The 20,809-nt window shown below is 41.8% G+C and overlaps 1 protein-coding gene across 1 annotated transcript in view; it reads right to left on the bottom strand.

The window, feature by feature from the left end:
* nol10 (nucleolar protein 10) overlaps positions 1 to 20,809 on the bottom strand; it is a 117,240-nt gene that overhangs the window by 27,728 nt on the left and 68,703 nt on the right. The window contains exons 10-12 of the mRNA XM_059981885.1: positions 19,713 to 19,791; positions 15,164 to 15,313; positions 5,366 to 5,432 (exon numbers count right to left, since the gene is read on the bottom strand). Of these exons, the coding sequence (XP_059837868.1) occupies positions 5,366 to 5,432; positions 15,164 to 15,313; positions 19,713 to 19,791 (296 nt within the window). The remainder of the gene's footprint in view (positions 1 to 5,365; positions 5,433 to 15,163; positions 15,314 to 19,712; positions 19,792 to 20,809) is intronic.

Raw genomic sequence — 20,809 nt, 5'->3', positions numbered from 1 at the left:
GAGGCAAGATAGGTTTACCTGTGTTAATTGCAGAAAGGAAGTATGTGTGTGAGGCCGGTTTTCTGTGCTCAGTGTCAGATGTGGGAAGTCCTGAAGTCTCCCAGCCTCCCGGATGGCCATATCTGCACCCGATGTATCAAGCTGCAGCTCCTAAGGGACCGCATTAGGGAACTAGAATTGCAGCTTGATGACCTTCGTCTGGTCAGGGAGAGCGAGGAGGTGATAGAAAGGAGTTCACACAGGAGCCACGGGAGACAGACAAGTGGGTAACAGTCAGGAGAGGGAAAGGGAAGAGTCAGGTACTAGAGAGTAACCCTGTTGCTGTTCCCATGAAGAATAAGTACTCCTGTTTGAGTACTGTTGGGGGAAACAGCCTACCTGTGAGAAGCAACAATGGTCATGCCAGTGGCACAGAGTCTGCCCTGTGGCTCAGAAGGGTAGGGAGAGGAAGAGATAGTCAGTATTGATAGGGGACTCTATAGTTAGGGGATCAGACAGGCAATTCTGTAGACACAGGAAAGAAACTCGGATGGTAGTTTGCCTCCCAGGTGTCAGGATCTGGTATGTTTCAGATCGCGTCCAAGATATCCTGCAGTGGGAGGGAGAACAGCCAGAGGTTGTGGCACATATTGGTACCAATGACATGGGTAGGAAAAGGGAAGAGGTCCTGAAAACAGACTATAGGAAGTTAGGAAGGAAGTTGAGAAGCAGGACCGCAATTGTAGTCATCTCGGGGTTACTGCCTGTGCCATGTGATAGTGAGTATAGGAATAGAATGAGGTGGAGGATAAATGTGTGGCTGAGAGATTGGAGCAGGGGGCAGGGATTCAGATTTCTGGATCACTGGGACCTCTTTTGGGGCAGATGTGACCTGTACAAAAAGGACGGGTTGCACTTGAATCCCAGGGGGATCAATATCCTGGCAGGGAGGTTTGCCAAGGCTACTGGGGAGAGCTTAAACTACAATTGTTGTGGGATGGGAACCGAACTGAAGAGACTAGGGAAGAGGTGGCTGGCTCACAAATAGAGAGAGCTTGGAGACAGTGTCTGAGGGAGGATAGGCAGGTGATAGAGAAGGGACGCACTCAGACTGACGGTTTGAGATGTGTCTATTTTAACACAAGGAGTATTGTGAACAAAGCGGATGAGCTTAGAGCGCAGATCAGTACTTGGATCTATGATATGTGGCCATTACAGAGATCGCTCGGGGACAGGAATGGTTATTTCAAGTGCTGGGTTTTAGATGTTTCAGAAAGAACAGGGAGGGACGCAATAGAGGTGGGGGCGTGGCACTGTTGATCAGAGATAGTATCATGGCTACAGAAAAGGTGGACATCATGGAGGGATTGTCTGCAGAGTCCCTGTGAATGGAAGTTAGGAACAGGAAGGGGTCAATAAATTTACTGGGTGATTTTTTTATAGGTCGCCAATAGTAACAGGGATATCGAGGAGCAGATAGGGAAACAGATCCTGGAAAAGTGTAATAATAACAGAGTTGTTGTGATGGGAGATTTTAACTTCCCAAATGTTGATTGGCATCTCCCTAGAGCAAGGGGTTTAGGTGGGGTGGAGTTTGTTAGGTGTGTTCATGAAGGTTTCCTGACAAAATATGTAGATAAGCCAACAAGAGGAGAGGCCGTATTTTATTTGGTATTGGGAAATAAACCTGGTCAGGTGTCAGATCTCTCAGTGGGAGAGCATTTTGGAGACAGTGATCATAGTTTTATCTCCTTTAAAATAGCATTAGAGAGAGATAGGAACAGATAAGTTAGAAAAACATTTAATTGGAGTAAGAGGAATTATGAGGCTATCAGGCTGGAACTTGGAAGCTTAAACTGGGCATAGATGTTCTCAGGGAAAGGTATGGAAGAAATGTGGTAAATGTTCATGGGATATTTGTGTGGAGTTCTAGTCAAGAAGAATCTAGTCAATCCAGTCAAGAAGAAAAGAAAAGCTTACGAAAGGTTCAGAGAGCTAGGCAATGTTAGAGATCTAGAAAATTATAAGGGTAACAGGAAGGAGCTTAAGAAGGAAATTAGAGGAGAGCCAGAAGGGGCCATGAGAAGGCCTTGGCAGGCAGGAATAAGGAAAAACCCAAGGCGTTCTACAAGTATGTGAAGAGCAAGAGGATAAGACATGAAAGAATAGGACCTATTGAGTGTGAGAGTGGGAAAGTGTGTATGGAACCGGTGCAAATAGCAGAGGTACTTAATGAACACTTTATTCACTATGGAAAAGGGTCTTGGTGATTGTAGTGATGACTTGCATCAGACCGAAAAGCTTGAGCATGTATATATTAAGAAAGAGGATGTGCTGGAGCTTTTGGAAAGCATCAAGTTGGATAAGTTGCTGGGACCGGATGAGATGTACTACAGGCTACTGTGGGAGGTGAGGGAGGAGATTTCTGAGCCTCTGGAGATGATCTTTGCATCATCAATGGGGATGGGAGAGGTTCTGGAGAATTGGAAGGGTGCGGATGTTGTTCCCTTATTCAAGAAAGGGAGTAGAGATAGCCCAGGAAATCAGTAGTGAGAGTTATAGGGAGGTATTCTATGAGTCCAGATATATGAGTATTTGATAGACATGCACTGTTTAAGGAGAGTCAGCATGGCTTCATACATCACACTCAAAATGCTAGTGGAACACAGCAGGCCAGGCAGCATCTATAGGAAGAAGTACAGTCGACGTCTCAGGCCGAGACCCTTCATCAGTCCTGTATTTTGTGTGCGTTGCTTGAATTTCCAGCATCTGCAAATTTCCTCGTGTTTATGGCTTTGTGCATGGTAGGTCATATCTAATCAATCTTAGAGTTTTTTTTCCAAAGGAAGTTACTACGAAAGTGGATGAAGGAAGGCAGGGGATGTTAGCAAGGCATTTGACAAGGTCCCTCATGGGAGCTTGGTCAAAAAGGTTCAGTCGATTAGCGTTCAAAATGAGGTAGAAAATTGGATTAGACATTGGCTTTGTGAAAGCAGCTAGAGTGGTAGTAGATGATTGCCTCTCTGACGGGATACCTGTGACTAGTGGAGTGCTGAAATGATCAGTGCTGGGTCTGTTGTTGTTTGTCATCCATATCAATGATCTGAATGATAATGTGGTTAGCTGGATCAGACTTGCAGGTGACACAAGGATTGGGGGGTGACTTTGACAGCAAGAAAGTCATGGCTTGCAGTTGAATCTGGACTAATTGGAAAAATGGAGTGAAAAACAGCAGATGGAATTTAATGCAGACAAGTGTGAAGAGTTGCACTTCAGTTGGACCAACCAGAATAGGTCTTACACAGTGAACAGTTGGGCACTGAGGAGTGCTGTAGAGCAAAGGAATCTTGGAATACAGGTTTGTAATTCATTGAAAGTAACATCACAAGTAGATAGGGCCCTCAAGAAAGCTCTTGGCACATTGGCCTTCAGAAATCGAGGGTTGGCCAAAGGAATATAAAAGCAGCAGTTCCACAGCATATATTTTAATTTCTCTGAAAAGAAATTAATGAGGAGATTCACCAGGATGTTGTCGAGATCAGAGGACTTTAGATAAGGGGAGAGTCCAGACAGACTACAGGTATTTTACTGTGAAGTGATGAGGGCTGAGAGGTAACCTCAGGAGGCATGTAAAATAAGAGGCATGGATAGGATCGAATCCTTTCACCATGGTAGGGACATCCAAGGGTATAAATTTAAGATAGGGAAAATGTTTTAACAGGGAGTTGAGGGGACAGGTTTTACTTTCATCTATGCAGAGTAATTATATTTACAACTCTCTCAGATTTGGTGGAATGAGATAAAATTTTCATATTAGTAAGACAAAGGAGATGGTGATAGACTTTAGGAAGACCAAGCCTCCATTGCTTCCTGTTACTATTGATGGTGAGAACCTACAAATATCTGGGGGTGTTCCTGGATGACAGACTTGAGTGGAGCATCAACACAGAGGCCACGTCCAAGAAAGGTCAGAGTTGCCCCTACTTCCTGAGCAGACTGAGGTACAGTCAGCCCTCCTTATCCATAGGTTCCGCATGTGCGGATTCAACCAACTGCGGATTGGGAAAACCCAGAAGTTCTCTCAACTTGTTGTTTGAGCATGTAGACTTTTTTTGTCATTATTCCCTAAACAATACAGAACAACAACTTTTACATAGCATTTACATTGTATTAGGTATTATAAGTAATCTAGAGATGATTTAAAGTATATGGGAGGATGTGCATAGGTTACCGCAGATCGGGAATCGAAATAAAAACTTAAGTTCTCTAAGCTGGAACAGGTACATCCGGTATTGTCCAGCATTTGTCTTAGTATACAGTATATATTTTACCTTTCTATGCATATAAAACACTTAAGAAACGTATGTATTATAATAACTAAACCACTGCGTTGCTTAGTAATAATTGTAGCCTTCATCCAGGCAGGGCCTTCACACGCTCCATTATTCTCACTTTATCCTTTAAAATTGTTCCGATCATTGACCAACTGTAGCCTAACACTTTTCAATGACCGATGGTGTTTCACCTCTTTCCGATCACTTTATTATTTCCACTTTATTTTCAATCGTGATTGTTTTCCATCAACGGAACAGAAACAGTGTGTAATTTCCTTTGGAATCAATAAAGTATCTATCTATATTCAAGAGCCATGTACTTAAACATGCAAAGTATAGATCGATACAGTCATAGTGCAGACAAAAGTGAATACTGTAGATGGATGAAGGATAGGATGGATATGGTGGGCTGAAGAAACAGACTCACAACAGGAATCTGATGTCTTCCAGTTATAGAATATGAAAACAGAATAGTTACTGAATCAATGCAAGGCAATCTACACACAGAAATGAGAATTAATTGTATACAGCTTTCAGTACTTCAACAGTTTAGAGCAAGTTATTTTTAGGACCAACTATTCACATTTCATTTGTACTAGAATTGTACACTATTCTACAAACTACAGAACTGGAGAATGTCTGTTTGAAAGAAAACACACTGAAAAGTTGGCTTGGACATCAGTAATAGATTACATATTTGAATGCCATGGAAAGAATTAATTATAAGATTACAGAACCAAAATATTCTTTACCTCCCACAAGTCTTCCAAGATGAGTAAAAATGATAAACATTTAATAAATGAAGATAAGAAGATAAATATTTCACAAAACAATGCATTTGCTTCTTGAAAGCATGAAATATAAAATGCTAAGGATACAGTCAGTTTATATGACAATGTACTCCCAGTTAAATTCAATGAGTCTGAAGCTTCAGAGTCCATATCAAAACACATTGAATAATAAGTGCCTTTCTGGTTGACGCTGAATTTATAAACTAGATCCTGTAAGATTCACAGGTAGCAATCTTCCTACACAAATGAAATTGAACTTACCAGAGTTAGGATAAAGGCAAAGGCCATTGATTTCATGCTGCAATTCAATTGAAGTGAATATTTTTCCCTGAAAAAAAAAACACATTAAAAATTTCTGGTCACTAAAACATTAATATATTTTGACATTTCTCAGGTCACATTGATCTTCTATACTTCCTCTCTATATACCAATCTCCGGCCCCAAACAATTTTATTGATCTCATTTTATCTTCACCTCATCTTTATAACGCTGCTTGAAACAAAGATGACTACATAGGTAACTTGACTCATCAGTTGTGCAACTGTTGGATAGGAACTTTTGTTTAACCAGTTTTATCTAAATGAGGAGAGATTCAAACAACAAAGGTGCAGAGGGACTTAGGAGTCCTTGTGCAAGACTCCCAGAAGGTTAATTTACAGGCTGAGTCTGTGGTAAAGAAGGCAAATACAATGTTGGAATTTATTTCATGGGGAATGGAATATAAAACCAAGGAGATAATGCTGAGCCTTTATAAGGCACTAGTCAGGCCGCACTTGGTGTAATGTTAAGTTTTCGGCCCCATATCTCAGAAAGGATGTATTGTCATTAGAAAATAGTCCAGACAAAGTTCACAAGAATGAATCCAGGAATGAAGGGGTTAACATATCAGGAGCATTTGACAGCCTTGGTCATGTACTCACTGGAATTTAGAAGAATGCGTGGGGATTTCACCGAATGTTGAAAAGACTAGATAAGATGGATGTGGTGAGACTTTTTAAGAACAGAGGTAAGGAGGAATTTTGTTTTAGCTAAAGAATGGTGAATATGTGGAATGATCTGCCACAAACCGGTAGAGGCAAAGTCCGTGGGGAAATTCAAAGCGGAAGTTATCGATTCCTGATTGGTCAGGGCATCAAGGGATATGGTGAGAGGGCAGGTGTATGGGGTTGAGTGGATCCGGGATCAGCTGTGATGGACTCGACAGGATGAATGGCCTAATTCTGCTTGTGTCTTATGGTAATGGATTGCTATAATTAAAGCTTTAATGATTCTTCTGATACTGATTCTATAAGTGCTTATGTTCTGAACACGCAAGGTATCAGTGATGCACAAAACTGAAATTTCTAAACAGTACTAAAACTGGAGACGTGGTATCAGTCAGAATAAAAATAGGTAGACTAGCAGAATGGCCAGATGATGCCTAACACAGTGACATGAAATATCTGTTAGAAATAACTTGCAGAGATAATGGACATTAAATAAGCAACTTCATAGCTTATGCAGGAGCAGAAGGGTCTGGGTGCACACATGTAAACACCTTTCAATGTGGAATGATAAGTGGAAAGAAGGGTTAGTGAAGTAGGAGATTCAGGCAAATCAGCTGAAAAAAAAACAAAATCACAGTAAGTTACATAAATCTTTGAGACATTAGTTAGCCTGCAACGAAATTACTGTTTCAATTCTGGTCAGCACACTTTGGGAAGGATACAATGATTCTAGAGAATTCAGATATGAAGACATAAGTTATAACCAGACCAGAAAGGCAGTCACCCATTTGTAACAATGCAGCTGAGAAATTCAATGAGGTATACAAGATCAAGATGGGATGAAGCAGAGTAACAGACAGTTTAAGGACCAGTGGTGAGAACTTTAAAGTGATGGGCTAAGGACACAGGTGGAATGCAAAGAAAGAGTGAAAGGTTATGACCTGCAGCACAGTGCTTGCAAGAGGATGTCAAGCGCGATAATGGGTTGAGGCGAAGTAAGTTACCTGTGAGGAATAGAATATTTGTGTGTGAGGCTGGAGTTCTGTATTGGGTGTCAGATGTGGGAAGTCTTGGGGACTCCCAGCCTCCCGGACAGCCACATCTGCACCAGGTGTGTCAAGCTGCAGCTCCTTAGGGACTGGGATAGGGAACTAGAGATGCAGCTCAATGACCTTCATCTGATCAGGGTAAGTGAGAGTACCCCTGTGGCTTTCTCCTTTAACAATAAGTACTCTTGAGTATTGTTGGGGGTGGGGTGGGGAAGCAACAGTGGCCATGTCTCTGACACAGTGTCTGGCTCTGTGGCTCAGAGGGCAAGGAAAGGAAGAAGGACACAGTAATAAGGAACCCTATAGTTAGGGGATCAGACAGGTGTTTCTGTGGATGCAGGAAACATGGAAGGTAGATTGCCTCCCAGGGTCCATGATGCTTCTGGTCATGTCCACGATATCCTGAAGTGAGGAGGTGAACATCCAGAGGTCGTGGTACATATTGGTACCAACGACATAGTTAGGAAAGGGGAGGAGGTCCTGAAAATAGACTATAGGGAGTTAGGAAGTTGAGAAACAGGATCTTGAAGGTAGTAATCTTGGGATTACTGCCCGTGCCATGCAAGAGAATAGAGGGAGGTGGAGGATAAATGTGTGGCTGAGGGATTGGAGCAGGGGACAGGGATTCAGATTTAGAACCATAGAACATTACAGCACAGAACAGGCCTTTTGGCCCTTCTTGGCTGTGCCGAACCATTTTTCTGCCTAGTCCCACTGACCTGCACCAGGCCCATATCCCTCCATACACCTCACATCCATGTACCTGTCCAAGTTTTTTTTAAATGTTAAAAGTGAGCCCGCATTTACCACTTCATCTGGCAGCTCATTCCACACTCCCACCACTCTGTGTGAAGAAGCCTCCCCTTTAAACCTTTCCCCCTTCACCCTTAACCTAGGTCCTCTGGTTTTTTCTCCCTAGCCTCAGTGGAAAAAGCCTGTTTGCATTCACCCTATCTGTACCCATCATAATTTTATATACCTCTATCAAGTCTATCAATATGACCTACCACGCACAAAGCCGTGTTGACTCTCCCTATTAAGTCCCTGTCTATTTAGATACTTGTAGATCCTATCTCTTAGTACTCCTTCCAATAATTTACCTACTACCGACATCAAACTTACTGGCCTATAATTTCCCGGATCACTTTTAGAGCCTTTTTTAAACAACGGAACAACATGAGCTATCCTCCAATCCTCCGGTACCTCAGCCATAGATACTGACATTTTAAATACATCTGCCAGGGCCCCTGCAATTTCAACACTAGTCTCCTTCAGGGTCAGAGGGAACACCCTGTCGGTCCTGGGGATTTATCTACTCAGATTTGCATCAAGATAGCAAGCACCTCCTCTTCGATCTATATAGGTTCCATGAACTCGCTACCTGTTTGCCTTATTTCTATTGACTCCATGTCAGTTTCCTTAGTAAATACAGATGCAAAAAACCCATTTAAGATCTCCCCCATTTCTTTTGATTCCATACACAGCTGGCCACTCCGATCTTCAAAAGGACCAATTTTATCCCTTACTATCCTTTTGTTCTTAATATACCTCTGGAAGCTCCTTGGATCATCTTTCACCTTGACAGCCAAAGCTACGTCATGTCTTCTTTTAGCTCTCCTGATTTCTTTCTTAAGTTTTTTTTGCACTTTTTATACTCCTCAAGGACCTTATTTGCTCCCTGTTTTCTATACATGTCATACATCTCTCTCTTCTTTTTCAGAGTTCCAGTATCCCGAGAGAACCAAGGTTCCTTATTCTTATCCACTTTACCTTTAATCCTGACAGGAACATACAAACTCTGCACTCTCAAAATTTCTCCTTTGAAGGTCTCCCACTTACCAACAACAACCTTGCCAGAGAACAACCTGTCCCAATCCACACTTTTTAGATCCTTTCTCATTTCTTCAAATTTGGCTTTTTTTTAACAGTTTAGAACCTCAGCCTGAGGACCAGATCTATCTTTATCCATGATCAAATTGAAACTAATTTTGTTATGATCACTGGAACCAAAGTGTTCCCTTACACACACTTCCATCACCTGTTCTAACTCAATTCCTAATAGGAGATCAAATATTGCATCCTCTCTAGTCGATACCTCTATATATTGATTTAGGAAACTTTTCTGAACACATTTTACAAACTCTAACCTGTCTAGACATATAACAGTATGGGAGTCCCATTCAATACATGGAAAATTAAAATCCACTACTATCACAACTTTGTTTCCTGAAGTTGTTTACTATCTCTCTGCAGATTTGCTCCTCCAATTCTCGCTATTGGGTGGTTTATAATACAACCCCATTAATGTGGTCATACCTTTCCTGTTTTTCAGCTCCACCCTTATGGCCTCGGTAGACAAGCCCTCTAAATCTATCCTGCCTGAGCACTGCTATAACATTTTCCCTGACTAGCAATGCCACCCCACCCCCACACCCTTCAACCCTATGCCTCTATCACGTCTGAAACATCGGAACCCTGGAACATTGAGCTGCCAGTCCTGCCCCTCCTGTAGCAAATTTCACTAATGGCTACAATGTCACAATTCCACATGTCAATCCACACCCTCAGCTTGTCAGCCTTCTCCACAATACTCCTTGCATTGAAATAGACACACCTCAGAAGATTATTACCACTACACACAACCCTTCTATTTGTGACTTTGTATGAAACTTTAACATCATTTATTTTCAACCCAGCTCCACTATCTGCTCTGGCGCTCTGGTTCCCATCCCCCTGCAAATCTAGTTTAAATCCTGCCCCCAATCACACTAACAAACTTCACTGCAAGGATATTGGTCACCCTGTAGTTCAGGTGTAACCCATCTCTCTTGTACAGGTCCCACCTGCCCCAGAAGAGATCCCAATGAACCTGAAATCTGAAACCCGGCCCCCTACACCAGTTCCTCAGCCACGCATTCATCCTCCAGAGTATCCTATTCTTACCCTCACCGGCATGTGGCACAGTAGCAATCCTGAGATTACCGCCCTCAAGGTCCCGTTTTTTAACTTCCTACCAGGCTCTCTGTACTCACTCTTCAGGACCTCCTCACTCTTTCTTCCTACGTCATTTCTGGATCATTGGGACCTCTTTTGGGGCAGGATGTAAAAAAAAGATGGGTTGTACTTGAACCTGAGGGGGGTTCAATATCCTGGCAGGGAGCTTTGCTAAGGCTATTGGGGAAAATTTAAAGTAGAATTGCTGAGGGGTGGCAACTGCACTGAAGAGATGGAGGAAGGGGCAGTTGGCTCACGAATAGAGAAAGCTTGGAGATAGAGCAAGAGGAAGGATAGGTAGGTGATAGAGAAGGGAAACGCTCAGACTGAAGGTCTGAGATGTGTCTATTTTAATGCAAGCATCATGAACAAAGCAGATGAGATGAGAGTGTGGATCAGTACTTGAAGCTATGATATTAAGGCCATTGCAGAGGCTCAGGGGCAGGAACGGCTACTTACAGTGCCAGGCTTTAGATGTTTCAGAAAGGACGGGAGGGGGGCAGAAGAGGTGGGAGTGAGGCACTGATGATCAGAGATAGTGTCACGGCTGTAGAAAAGGAGGAATTCATGGAGGAATTGTCTACTGAGTTTCTGTGAGCTGAAGTTCAAAAAAGGAAGGGGTCACTAACTACTGGGGTCATCAAAGAGAAGATAAGACGACAGATTCTGGAAAGGTGTCATGGTGGGAGATTTTAATTTCTCAAATATTGATTGGTCTCTCCCTAGGACAAGGGGTTTAGATGGGGTGGAGTTTATTAAGTGTGTTCAGGAAAGTTTCCTGACACAATATGTAGATAATCCCACAAGATGAGAGGCTGTACTGATCTGGTATCTGAGAGCATATTGGAGATAGTGATCACAATTCTATCTCCTTTAGAGGGATAGGAACAAACAGGTTAGGAAAATGTTTAATTGGAGTAAGGGGAAATATGAGGCTATCAGGCAGGAACTTGGAAGCATAAATTGGAACAGATGTACTCAGGGAAATGTATGGCAGAAATGTGGCAAATATTTAGGGGATATTTGCATGGCGTTCTGCATAGCTACATTCCAATGAGACAGGGGAAGGATGGTAGGGTACAGGAACCATGGTGTACAAAGGCTGTTGAAAATCTAGTCAAGAAGAAAATAAAAGCTTACAAAAGGTTCAAAAACTAGGTAATGATAGAGATCTAGAGGATTATAAGGCTAGCAGGAAGGAGCTTAAGAATGAAATTAGAAGAGCCAGAAGGGGCCATGAGAAGGCCTTGGCGAACAGGATTAAGGAATACCCCAAGGCATTCTACAAGTACGTGAAGAGCAAGAGGATAAGACGAAAGAGAATAGGACCAATCAAGTGTGACAGTGGAAAAGTGTATGGAACCAGAGGTACTTAATGAATAATTTGCTTCAGTATTCACTATGGAAGAAGATCTCGGTGATTGTAGGCATGACTTACAGTGGATTGAAAAGCTTGAGAATATAGACATTAAGAAAGAGGATGTGCTGGAGCTTTTGGAAAGCATCAAGTTGGATAAGTCTCCCCGGACCAGACAGTATGTACCAAAGGCTACTATGGGAGGTGAGAGGTTCTGAACGATTAGAAGGTTGCGGATGTTATTCCCTTATTCAAGAAAGGGAGTAGAGATAGCCTAGGAAATTATAGACCAGTGAGTCCTACTTCAGTGGTTGATAAGTTGATGGAAAAGATCCTGAGAGGCAGGATTTATGAACATTTGGAGAGGCATAATATGATTAGGAATAGTCAGCATGGCTTTGTCAAAGGCAGGTCTTGCCTTACAAGCCTGAATGAATTTTTTTGAGGATGTGACTAAACACGTGGATGAAGGTAGAGCAGCAGATGTAATACATGGATTTCAGTGAGGCATTTGATAAAGTACCCTATGCAAGGCTTATTGAGAAAGTAAGGAAGCATGGGATCCAAGGGGTCATTGCTTTGTGGATCCAGAATCGGCTTGACAAAGGCGGCAAAGAGTGGTTGTAGACAAGTCATATTCTGCATGGATGTCAGTGACCAGTGGTGTGCCTCAGGGATCGATTCTGGGACCCCTTCTCTTCTTGATATTTATAAATGGCTTGGATGAGGAAGTGGGGGGATGGGTTAGTAAATTTGCTGATGACACAAAAGTTGGGTATGTTGTGGATAGTGTGGAGGGCAGTTAAGAGGTTACAGCAAGACATTGATAGGATGCAATACTGGGCTAAGAAGTGGCAGATGGAGTTCAACCCAGATAAATGTGAATTGGTTCATTTTGGTAGGTAAAATATAATGGCAGAATATAGTATTAATGGTAAGACTCTTGGTAGTGTGGAGGATCAGAGGGATCTTGGGGTCTGAGTCAATACGACACTCAAAACTGCTGCACAGGTTGACTCTGTGGTTCAGAAGGCATACAGTACATTGGCCTTCATCAACCATGGGATTGAATTTAAAAGCTGAGAGGTAATGTTACAGGTATACAAGACCATGGTCAGACCCCAATTGGAGTAATGTGCTCAGTTCTGGTTGCCTTACTACAGGAAGTATGTGAAAACTATAGAAAGGGTGCAGAGGAGATTTACAAGGACGTTGCCTGGACTGGGGAGCATGCCTTATGAGAACAGGTTGAGTGAACTTGGTCTTTTCTCCTTGGAGCGATGGAAGATGAGAGGTGACCTGATAGAGGTGTATAAGATGATGAGAGGCATTGATCATGTGGATAGTCAGAGGCTTTTTCCCAGGGCTGAAATGGCTATCATGAGAGGTCACAGTTTTAAAGTGCCTGGAAGTAGGTACAGAGGAGATGTCAGGGCTAAGTTGTTTTTTTTTAAAAACGCAGAGAATGGTGAGTGCATGGAATGGGCTGCTGGCAATGGTGCTGGAGGCGGATATGATAGGGTCTTTTAAGAGACTCCTGGATAAGTACATGGAGCTTAGAAAAATAGGAGGGCTATGGGTAACCCTAGGTAACTTCTGAACTAAGTACATGTTTGGCACAATATTGTGGGCTGAAGGGACTGTATTATGTTTCTAGGGCTTCAACAAGGGAACTGGATAGGTACCTGAAAAATTATCTGCTGCTCTTAGAATAGGATTAACAGGACACAGAACAATTTAGTTTCACTGAATAGTCTCTTCCAGTAATTTGAACATTTGCACATGAAAACTCACAATACGATGAACACTACAGTTCAAAACTTTGACAGTATACGAAGTTTCCCAAAAGCCTAAAGTTGAGTACAGGTTCCCCCACCATCCGAAGGTAGAACGTTCCTATGAAACCATTTGTAATCTGAAATGTTGTAAAGCGAAGAAGCAACTACCATTAATTTATACAGGAAAATTTTTTGAACGTTCCAAGACCCAAAAAAAAACCTACCAAATCAAAGCAAATAATACATAAAACCTAAAATAACAGTAACATATAGTAAAAGCAGGAATGATATGATAAGTATACACCCTATATAGAGTAGAAATATTGTAGGTACAGTGTAGTTGCACTTATCAAACTCGAGAAGGCAGCCAGATAAAATCAATTTGGAGGGGAAAAAAAATAGGCATGTACGTGTATATGTGCGCATGTCAGATTCAGATTCAGTTTATTGTCATTTAGAAACCAGAAATGCAATGCAGTTAAAAATGAGACAACCTTCCTCCAGAATGATATCACAAAAGGATATGACAAAACAGACTACCCTAGAAAATCCACATAACTTTGGCAATCCTCAATCCAGAGTCTGGAGAGGCTGCTGCATATTAATATCACGCTACCGTCTTAGCACATTCCCCGGAAAGGAGCTCCAATCCACCAAACAAGACCAAAAACTAAAGCTACAAGACCTGCACAAAACCACATAGTTACAACAGTGCAAACAATAGCATAATTGATAAAAAAAAAGATTATGGGCACAGTAAAAATAGTCCAAAGATGTTAGAGGACTATAAGTTCAAAAGAAATCACCACACAGTTTCCACAAGACTCCAGGGTCCTGACAGACTCGCCATCCCATGCCGGCAGCAGAAGGGAATACCCCTGCAATGGACTTCCACAGCGCCGCCTGACTCAGCCTCGCAGATGCAGCACACAATGAAAGCTCCGTCGAACCCAGCTTTGCAGACGCAGCACACACTGAAAGCGACCTGACCGCAGCGGACTCCGAACCTCCGACCATCCCCTCTGGCGCAGCTTCTCCAAGCACCATCCTCTGCCAAGAGTATTAAGACGGCCCCGCCAACGGCCATTGGCAACGCGACCCCGAGGACTGGGGGCCTGTTCTTCCCAGCAGAGTCTCGGACCTCACAGCAGCAGCAGCAACGAAGGTGGTCTTCCTGGAGATTTCCCGATGTTCCTCCGTGCTCCCACGTCCCTTTTCATGATCATGATTATGATGGTGCACAGCACCCCACTTCACAAATAACAGATAATCAGCTCCGGAGTGGCCACTGCAAGCTGCGTCGCGCCACCATCTTGGAATTTCAAACGTACATACATGCGCAAACAACTGCCTGCACAAGGCTTCACGGTCATTGTAGTCTTTCTCAGGATAAACACACGTATAAAGTAGGCGTCTTTTTCGTAAAAGCAAATATCCTCTTTGGTTAGCGAAAATGGGTACTAATGTAAGTCTTTCGTAACAGTGAGTTGTCGTAAAGTGAACGTTCGAAAAGCGGGGGCCACCTGTATTCAATTCGGCCATGGTATTATTAAAATGGTAATGGGTTGAGCAGAATACTCTTAATTTTCAAAAGGACAATTAAAAACATTTCTATGTACTATAAACCAAAACTTACATCAATTTGAAGACATTCATGTTTTACAACTGAATTTAAGATCATGTAGATATTTGGCAAAACACTGATAACAACACAAATTTCATTAACTATTAAATTACAACTGCCACTGCACTTAAACTTGGACTATGGTTCCTCAGATACTGAGAAAATCAAATAGGTAGAACATAAAAAACTGCAACCAAGGTATTTCTGGCTGCAAGATATGCATAAAATTAATTTCTGCATTAGTGTATTACCATATCATTCAATACCTACCGTATTATGATTCCACATTTTTACAATCCTCGAATCTGCTGAAATTACCAAATCCAGCTGATCCTGGAATTCAACTGACTTAATTGGCAGCCCATAGCGATGGTCCTTGATGATCAGTGGACGATTTGAGCGAAGATCATATAACAAAACCTTTTGTTGAAAAATTAATAAAGTGGATTTTGATTAATATGTCATGAAAATCAAATGCATGACATCATTCTCTAAAATGCAAATGAAGCTCATATCTATGAAACGCATTTGATTACAGGCAAAGGGTGGAAATAAAAGGAGCCTATTCTGGTTAGCTGCCAGTGACTAGTGGAGTTCCATAGGGGTCTGTGTTGAGAACAATACTTTTAAAGTTATATGTCAATGACTTGGATGACAGAATTGATGGCTGTGCGTCAAGTTCGAGGATGATACAAAGATAGGCAGAGGCGCAGTTAGTTTTATAGGAAGTAGAGAGGCTACAGAAGGACTAAGATTAGGAAAATAAACAAAGTAGCAGGAGATGGAATACAGTGTTGGGAAGTGTATGGACATGCACTTTGGTAGAAGAAATAAAAGGGTAAATTATTTTCTAAAAGGAGAGAAAAATACAAAAATCTAAGGTGAAAAGGGACTTAGGAGTTCCTGTGCAGGATTCCTTAAAGGTTAATTTGCAGGTTGAGCCGATGGTGAGGAAGGAAACTGCGAGGTTAGCATTCATTTCGAGAGACTAGAATATAAAAGCAAGGATATAATGTTGAGGCTTTCTAAAGCACCAGTGAGGCCTCACTTGGAGTACTATGAGCAGTTTTGGACTCCTTATTTAAGGAAGAATGTGTTGACATTGGAGAGGGTTCAAAGGAAGTTCATGAAAACCATTCTGGGATTAAAAGGCTTATATGTTTGACTGTTTTAGGCCTCTACTCAGTGGAATTCAGAAGAACAAGGGGTGACCTAATTGAGTGTTAAAAGGCCTCGACACAGTAATATGGATAGCATACTTCCTATGGATGGGGAGCCTAAGACCAGAAGGCAGCCTCAGAATAGAGGAGTGTCCTTATAGAACAGAGATGGGTAATTTCTTTACTCAGAGGGTGATGAATCTGGAATTTGCTGTCACAGGTGGCTGTGGAGGCCAAGTCATTGGGTCTGTTTAGATTCTTGGTTTGTCAGGGCATGAAGGAAATGGAAAGAAGGTAGATGATTGGGGCTGAGGGGGAAAATGGATTAGCCATGATGAAATGGCATTGTAGACATGATGGCCCAAATGTTTTAATTCTGTTCCTGTATCTTATGGTAAATGGTAAGCAGCCACAAACTACTCAGAATGGAATATCATGATAATGTTACCAGAAGTTAAGAAAACTCATTCTTTTAATTGATATTTTATTTATATATATACACACACACGGATATATCACACAGGAAAAGGACATTCAGTTTAACCAATTAGACAGGGCTCGAGAGTTATAAGCTAGCTGGGAAGAAGTTCAAGAGACTTAGCAGCGCTAGACGGTGACACGTGAAGGCTTTGACAAGTAAGATTAAGGAAAACCCCAAGGCATTCTAAGTGTACATAAAGAGCAGGAGGATGACTAGACTGAGGGTAGGTTCTTTATGAATACCTTGTTTTAGTGCTCACCAGGGAGAAACTTTTAACAAATATGAAAACAGTGTAAAACAAAAAAAAAATTGTAGGAGCACACCAAGCTTAAGAAAGGGGCACTGTTCTGAAAAACATTAGTTACTGGGGCCGAAATGGATACAACACATTACTATGGAAGCAAGGGAAGAGAGTGCTGAGGTGTTGACAATGATCTTAGCATCCTTCCTGGTCACAGCAGTAGTACCAGAGGTCCTGGATGATGGCAATTGTTGTTCCTTTAAGAAAAGTAATGGAGATAATCCTGGAAATTACAGACCAGTGAGTCTTATAGTGGTGGGCAAACTAATGAAGATGATTCTTAGAAAAGGGACTTAAGAGAACTTGTAGAAGTGTAGTTTTATTAGGCATAGACAGTGACTTTGTGAGGGGTGGGTCATGCCCCATAATCCTGATTGAGCTTTTGGTGATAAAATAAATTGATGTCTAGTTGAATCTGGAAAAATGTTAAGTGATACACTTTGGAAGGTCAAATTTGAAGGCAAAGTGCAACATTAATGTCAGGATTCTTAGTATTATGGAGGAACAGAGGGCTCACAGGCCCAATCCCACAGACTCCTCAAAGTTGCTATGCAAGCTGATAAGGTGGTAAAGAAAACATACGGTATGCTGTCCCTCATTATGCATTGGATTGAGTTCAGGAACTGCAAGCTAATGTTGCAACTCTACGAGGATGCAGAAGCTTTAGAGAAGGTGCAAAGATTTACCAGGGTGTTGCCTGGATTAGAGAACATGTCTTATGAGGAAAGGTTGAGTGAGCTAGGGCTTTTTCATTGAAGCAAAGGAGGATGAGATTGATAACGGTGTATAAGATTATGAGGGGCACAGATAGAGTGGACAGTAAATGCCTTTTTCCAGAGTGGCATAGGCCAATACCAGTGAACATCTTTTTAAGGTGAGTGGAGAAAAGTTTAGGGGAAATATCAGAGGTAGATTTGTGTTTTAATTAGAGTGTGGTAGTTGCCTTGAATGCAATGTCAGGGGTGTTTGTAGAGGCTGATACAATCGGATATTTAAGAGAGTCTTTGACAGGCACATGATGTAAGAAAATGATGGGTTATAGGTTGTGTAGAAGGAAGGATGAGATCGATTGTGGAGTTGGCTAATATAGTTTAGCACAACATCATACGCCAAAGAGACCATACTGTAGAATTCGTGACAGCATTTATGTTCTACTTGAGGCTCCTTCAAATCAACATTACTCTCTATTTCCATGCTTGATTGCCTAGTCCCCCTTTAATACATTTGTACAATGCATCTCTCTGAGATGCATGGGCTGTCCAGCGAGGGTGGCGCCTCTGGAGAAGGGGCTTATCGTGTCCATTCCAGGGCAGCTGACTCTTTTTGGTCCCCATTGGACACTCATCTGTCACCTGCTGTGTTGAGAATAGCCATATCCTGGTGGGATAGGGACATGCCTGTCCCAGCAAGCAAAGTCAGCTCCAGTGGACTGGGAAAATGAGATCAACACTGAGATCTAACGGCCAGGAAGGTGGTATTACACACTCCATGGAGAGTGAAAGGCATGACAAGTCATGGTCATCCACTGCAAAAAGGAACACCCCAGTTTGTGATGCTCGTTGACACACTGGACACAGAATTCTGAGGTTGAGTGGGTGAAACTGCCTCAATGCAACCACTCTTCCAGTTTAAAAACTCTCCTGCACAGGTTTCCTGTCATCGTTGGACACAATGGACATCCACTACAATGCATCTCAATCAATCTAGGCAAAAGAGTTCCACATCACAACACTTTAATTATAATTTATTTTTTACGATTTCCTTTAGTAACCATCTCATATTACTGGCTGCAAACATTGTCTGTATCCACTTGATCAAAATCTTTCATTAATTTAACGATATCTTTTGGGAAAACATCATTGTTATTGATTTCTCTGCTCAGCCAATTCTCAATTGATTTTTCAAGATATTAGCATCCTTGGAAAGGGTTTTGCCAATATCCCCTGCAGAAGATGATGGTGATTTACCATCTTGAGCCACAGTAAGTTTCACTGTCTGGCAAAACTACTCCCAAATGCTGTTGGGTAGTGAAGTTAATGACTTAGATTGAGCAAAGGAAGTAACAAATTTTATGCTTAGAAAGTATGTAACCTGGAGGGAAACTTGCAATGGTTGTGCTCCCACAGTCTTTTTTCTGAGGTAGACATCACAGATTTGGCAGATGCCACTGGAGCAACCTAAAGTGAGTAACTACTATGCATTATGGAGATGATGCATACTGCAATAGTGAGTCAGTGATGGAAAGTGTGTAGTTCAGTTGCTGGATACTTTGCTTTGTTCTGGTGGGTACTGCATTTCTTAAATCTTGCTGCAACTGCACTCATCAAAGCAAGTGGAGCGTACTCAATCTTGCTTCAATGAATGATGTCAGAAAATGCCAAATGTCTGCAAAATTCCTCGTCCTTGAGCTGGTCTTGTAGCACCAGTAAATATATTCAGAGTGATACTGGTCAATTGCAATTGTAAATTCTCATGGTCAGATTCATAGAGGCATCATCATCACTATCTACCATGTCACAGCTGGGTGATCATGGTCTCCATGAACTTGATTGATCTCGGCAAATTTTTCTACAGAAGTTGTTTGCAGTTGCCTTCTGGGCAGTGTCTTTACAAGACAGGTGACCCCAGCCATTACAAATACTCTTCAGAGATTGTCTACCTGGTGTCATAGAGACTATGACTAAAAGTGTTAATTTGCTGCACTGGCATGGAACCAATCAGGTGAATGTCCTCTTTCGGTGGGTACAAGTAAACAATTTCCAAAAAATAATCAATCCTCCTGAATGAAATTGCACATTCTACAGCATGACAAGTCTATATATATTAATTTAGAAAGATCTAATGAGGAAAGCACTTATTTTGAACACTGATACACACCTGACCCGTGGTAGTGCCAACAACCATGTGTAATGCTCCTTTGAACTTTAACGCAGAAATAGAAGGCAAGCCATCAATCCTATAATTAAAAGCACAATAAATAGTATGTACATCAAGAATAGTACATGCATTAATTGGATAAAACCTTAGTTTTATTTACCAAATTTCTCCAATGTGAAAAGGTGATCTACATTTGCTGCATTAAATGCTCGAATAATATTCAACCATTTGTAAGATGATAAATCAAACCATGATAAAGTAACCGATTTGTGTTTCAGTCTCAATTCCTTCTGTTATTTTCATTAACAACTAGACTTAGAAGGTTAGCTCCATGTTTGGAGCATTCTAATCTACAGCTCTAGAACTACTCTTAAAAAAACATATACATGTCATTTACATCCTACGGTGAAGGATGAGGACAAGCAGCACATAATATCATAAAGTACACAAAGAACATAAGCCTTAATACAGAAATACAAGAGTAAGCTGATGCAAGAATTTGGATCAATGATCTGCTGAAGAAATTCAGCAAGTTATTCAGCAAGTTGAACAGCATCTGTTGGGAGTGGTGGGAGACGAATTGTTGATTTTGACAGCTGAAACCTGAACTGACCAGTCAAAGTCAGTGTATTGTAAAAGGCTAATCTTTGCGTTGTCGAATTGTCGAGGGTCTCCCCATGAAACTGGTGGGACTTGTGAAGGGTGGCGACAAGTGATGATTGGTTCTTGCTTGGTGGTTTGAGCTGGTATTGGTTCACTTATTGTATCATTTCATATCACTGGAAAGGGTCTAAAAGCAGAGTTTTCGGGGGGGGGGCTCAGGGTTAGTTCTTTGAGGTTCTTTGGGCTGGTCATGAACGGCACTGAGGGCTGGCAAAACAGAAGGTGTGCTGCAATGATAGGGGCCCGCGCATAGCTATACAAGTATTTTGTCCTAGTAAACTAAATTTTGCAGTTTTAAGTAAATAATTGGAGTTTGAATCTTTCTGCCTTATCTGAGCCACCTTTGGTGGCAACAAAACATTTTGCAGTAGTTGACTAAGGATCTGGCAAGTGCACCAATAACTCTGCAGGATTTGGCAGCATGGTGGACTATG

The sequence above is a fragment of the Hypanus sabinus genome, chromosome 10 (genome assembly GCF_030144855.1).
Source record: "Hypanus sabinus isolate sHypSab1 chromosome 10, sHypSab1.hap1, whole genome shotgun sequence".
Taxonomy (NCBI): domain Eukaryota; kingdom Metazoa; phylum Chordata; class Chondrichthyes; order Myliobatiformes; family Dasyatidae; genus Hypanus; species Hypanus sabinus.
This window is presented reverse-complemented; position numbering and strand designations above follow the sequence as displayed.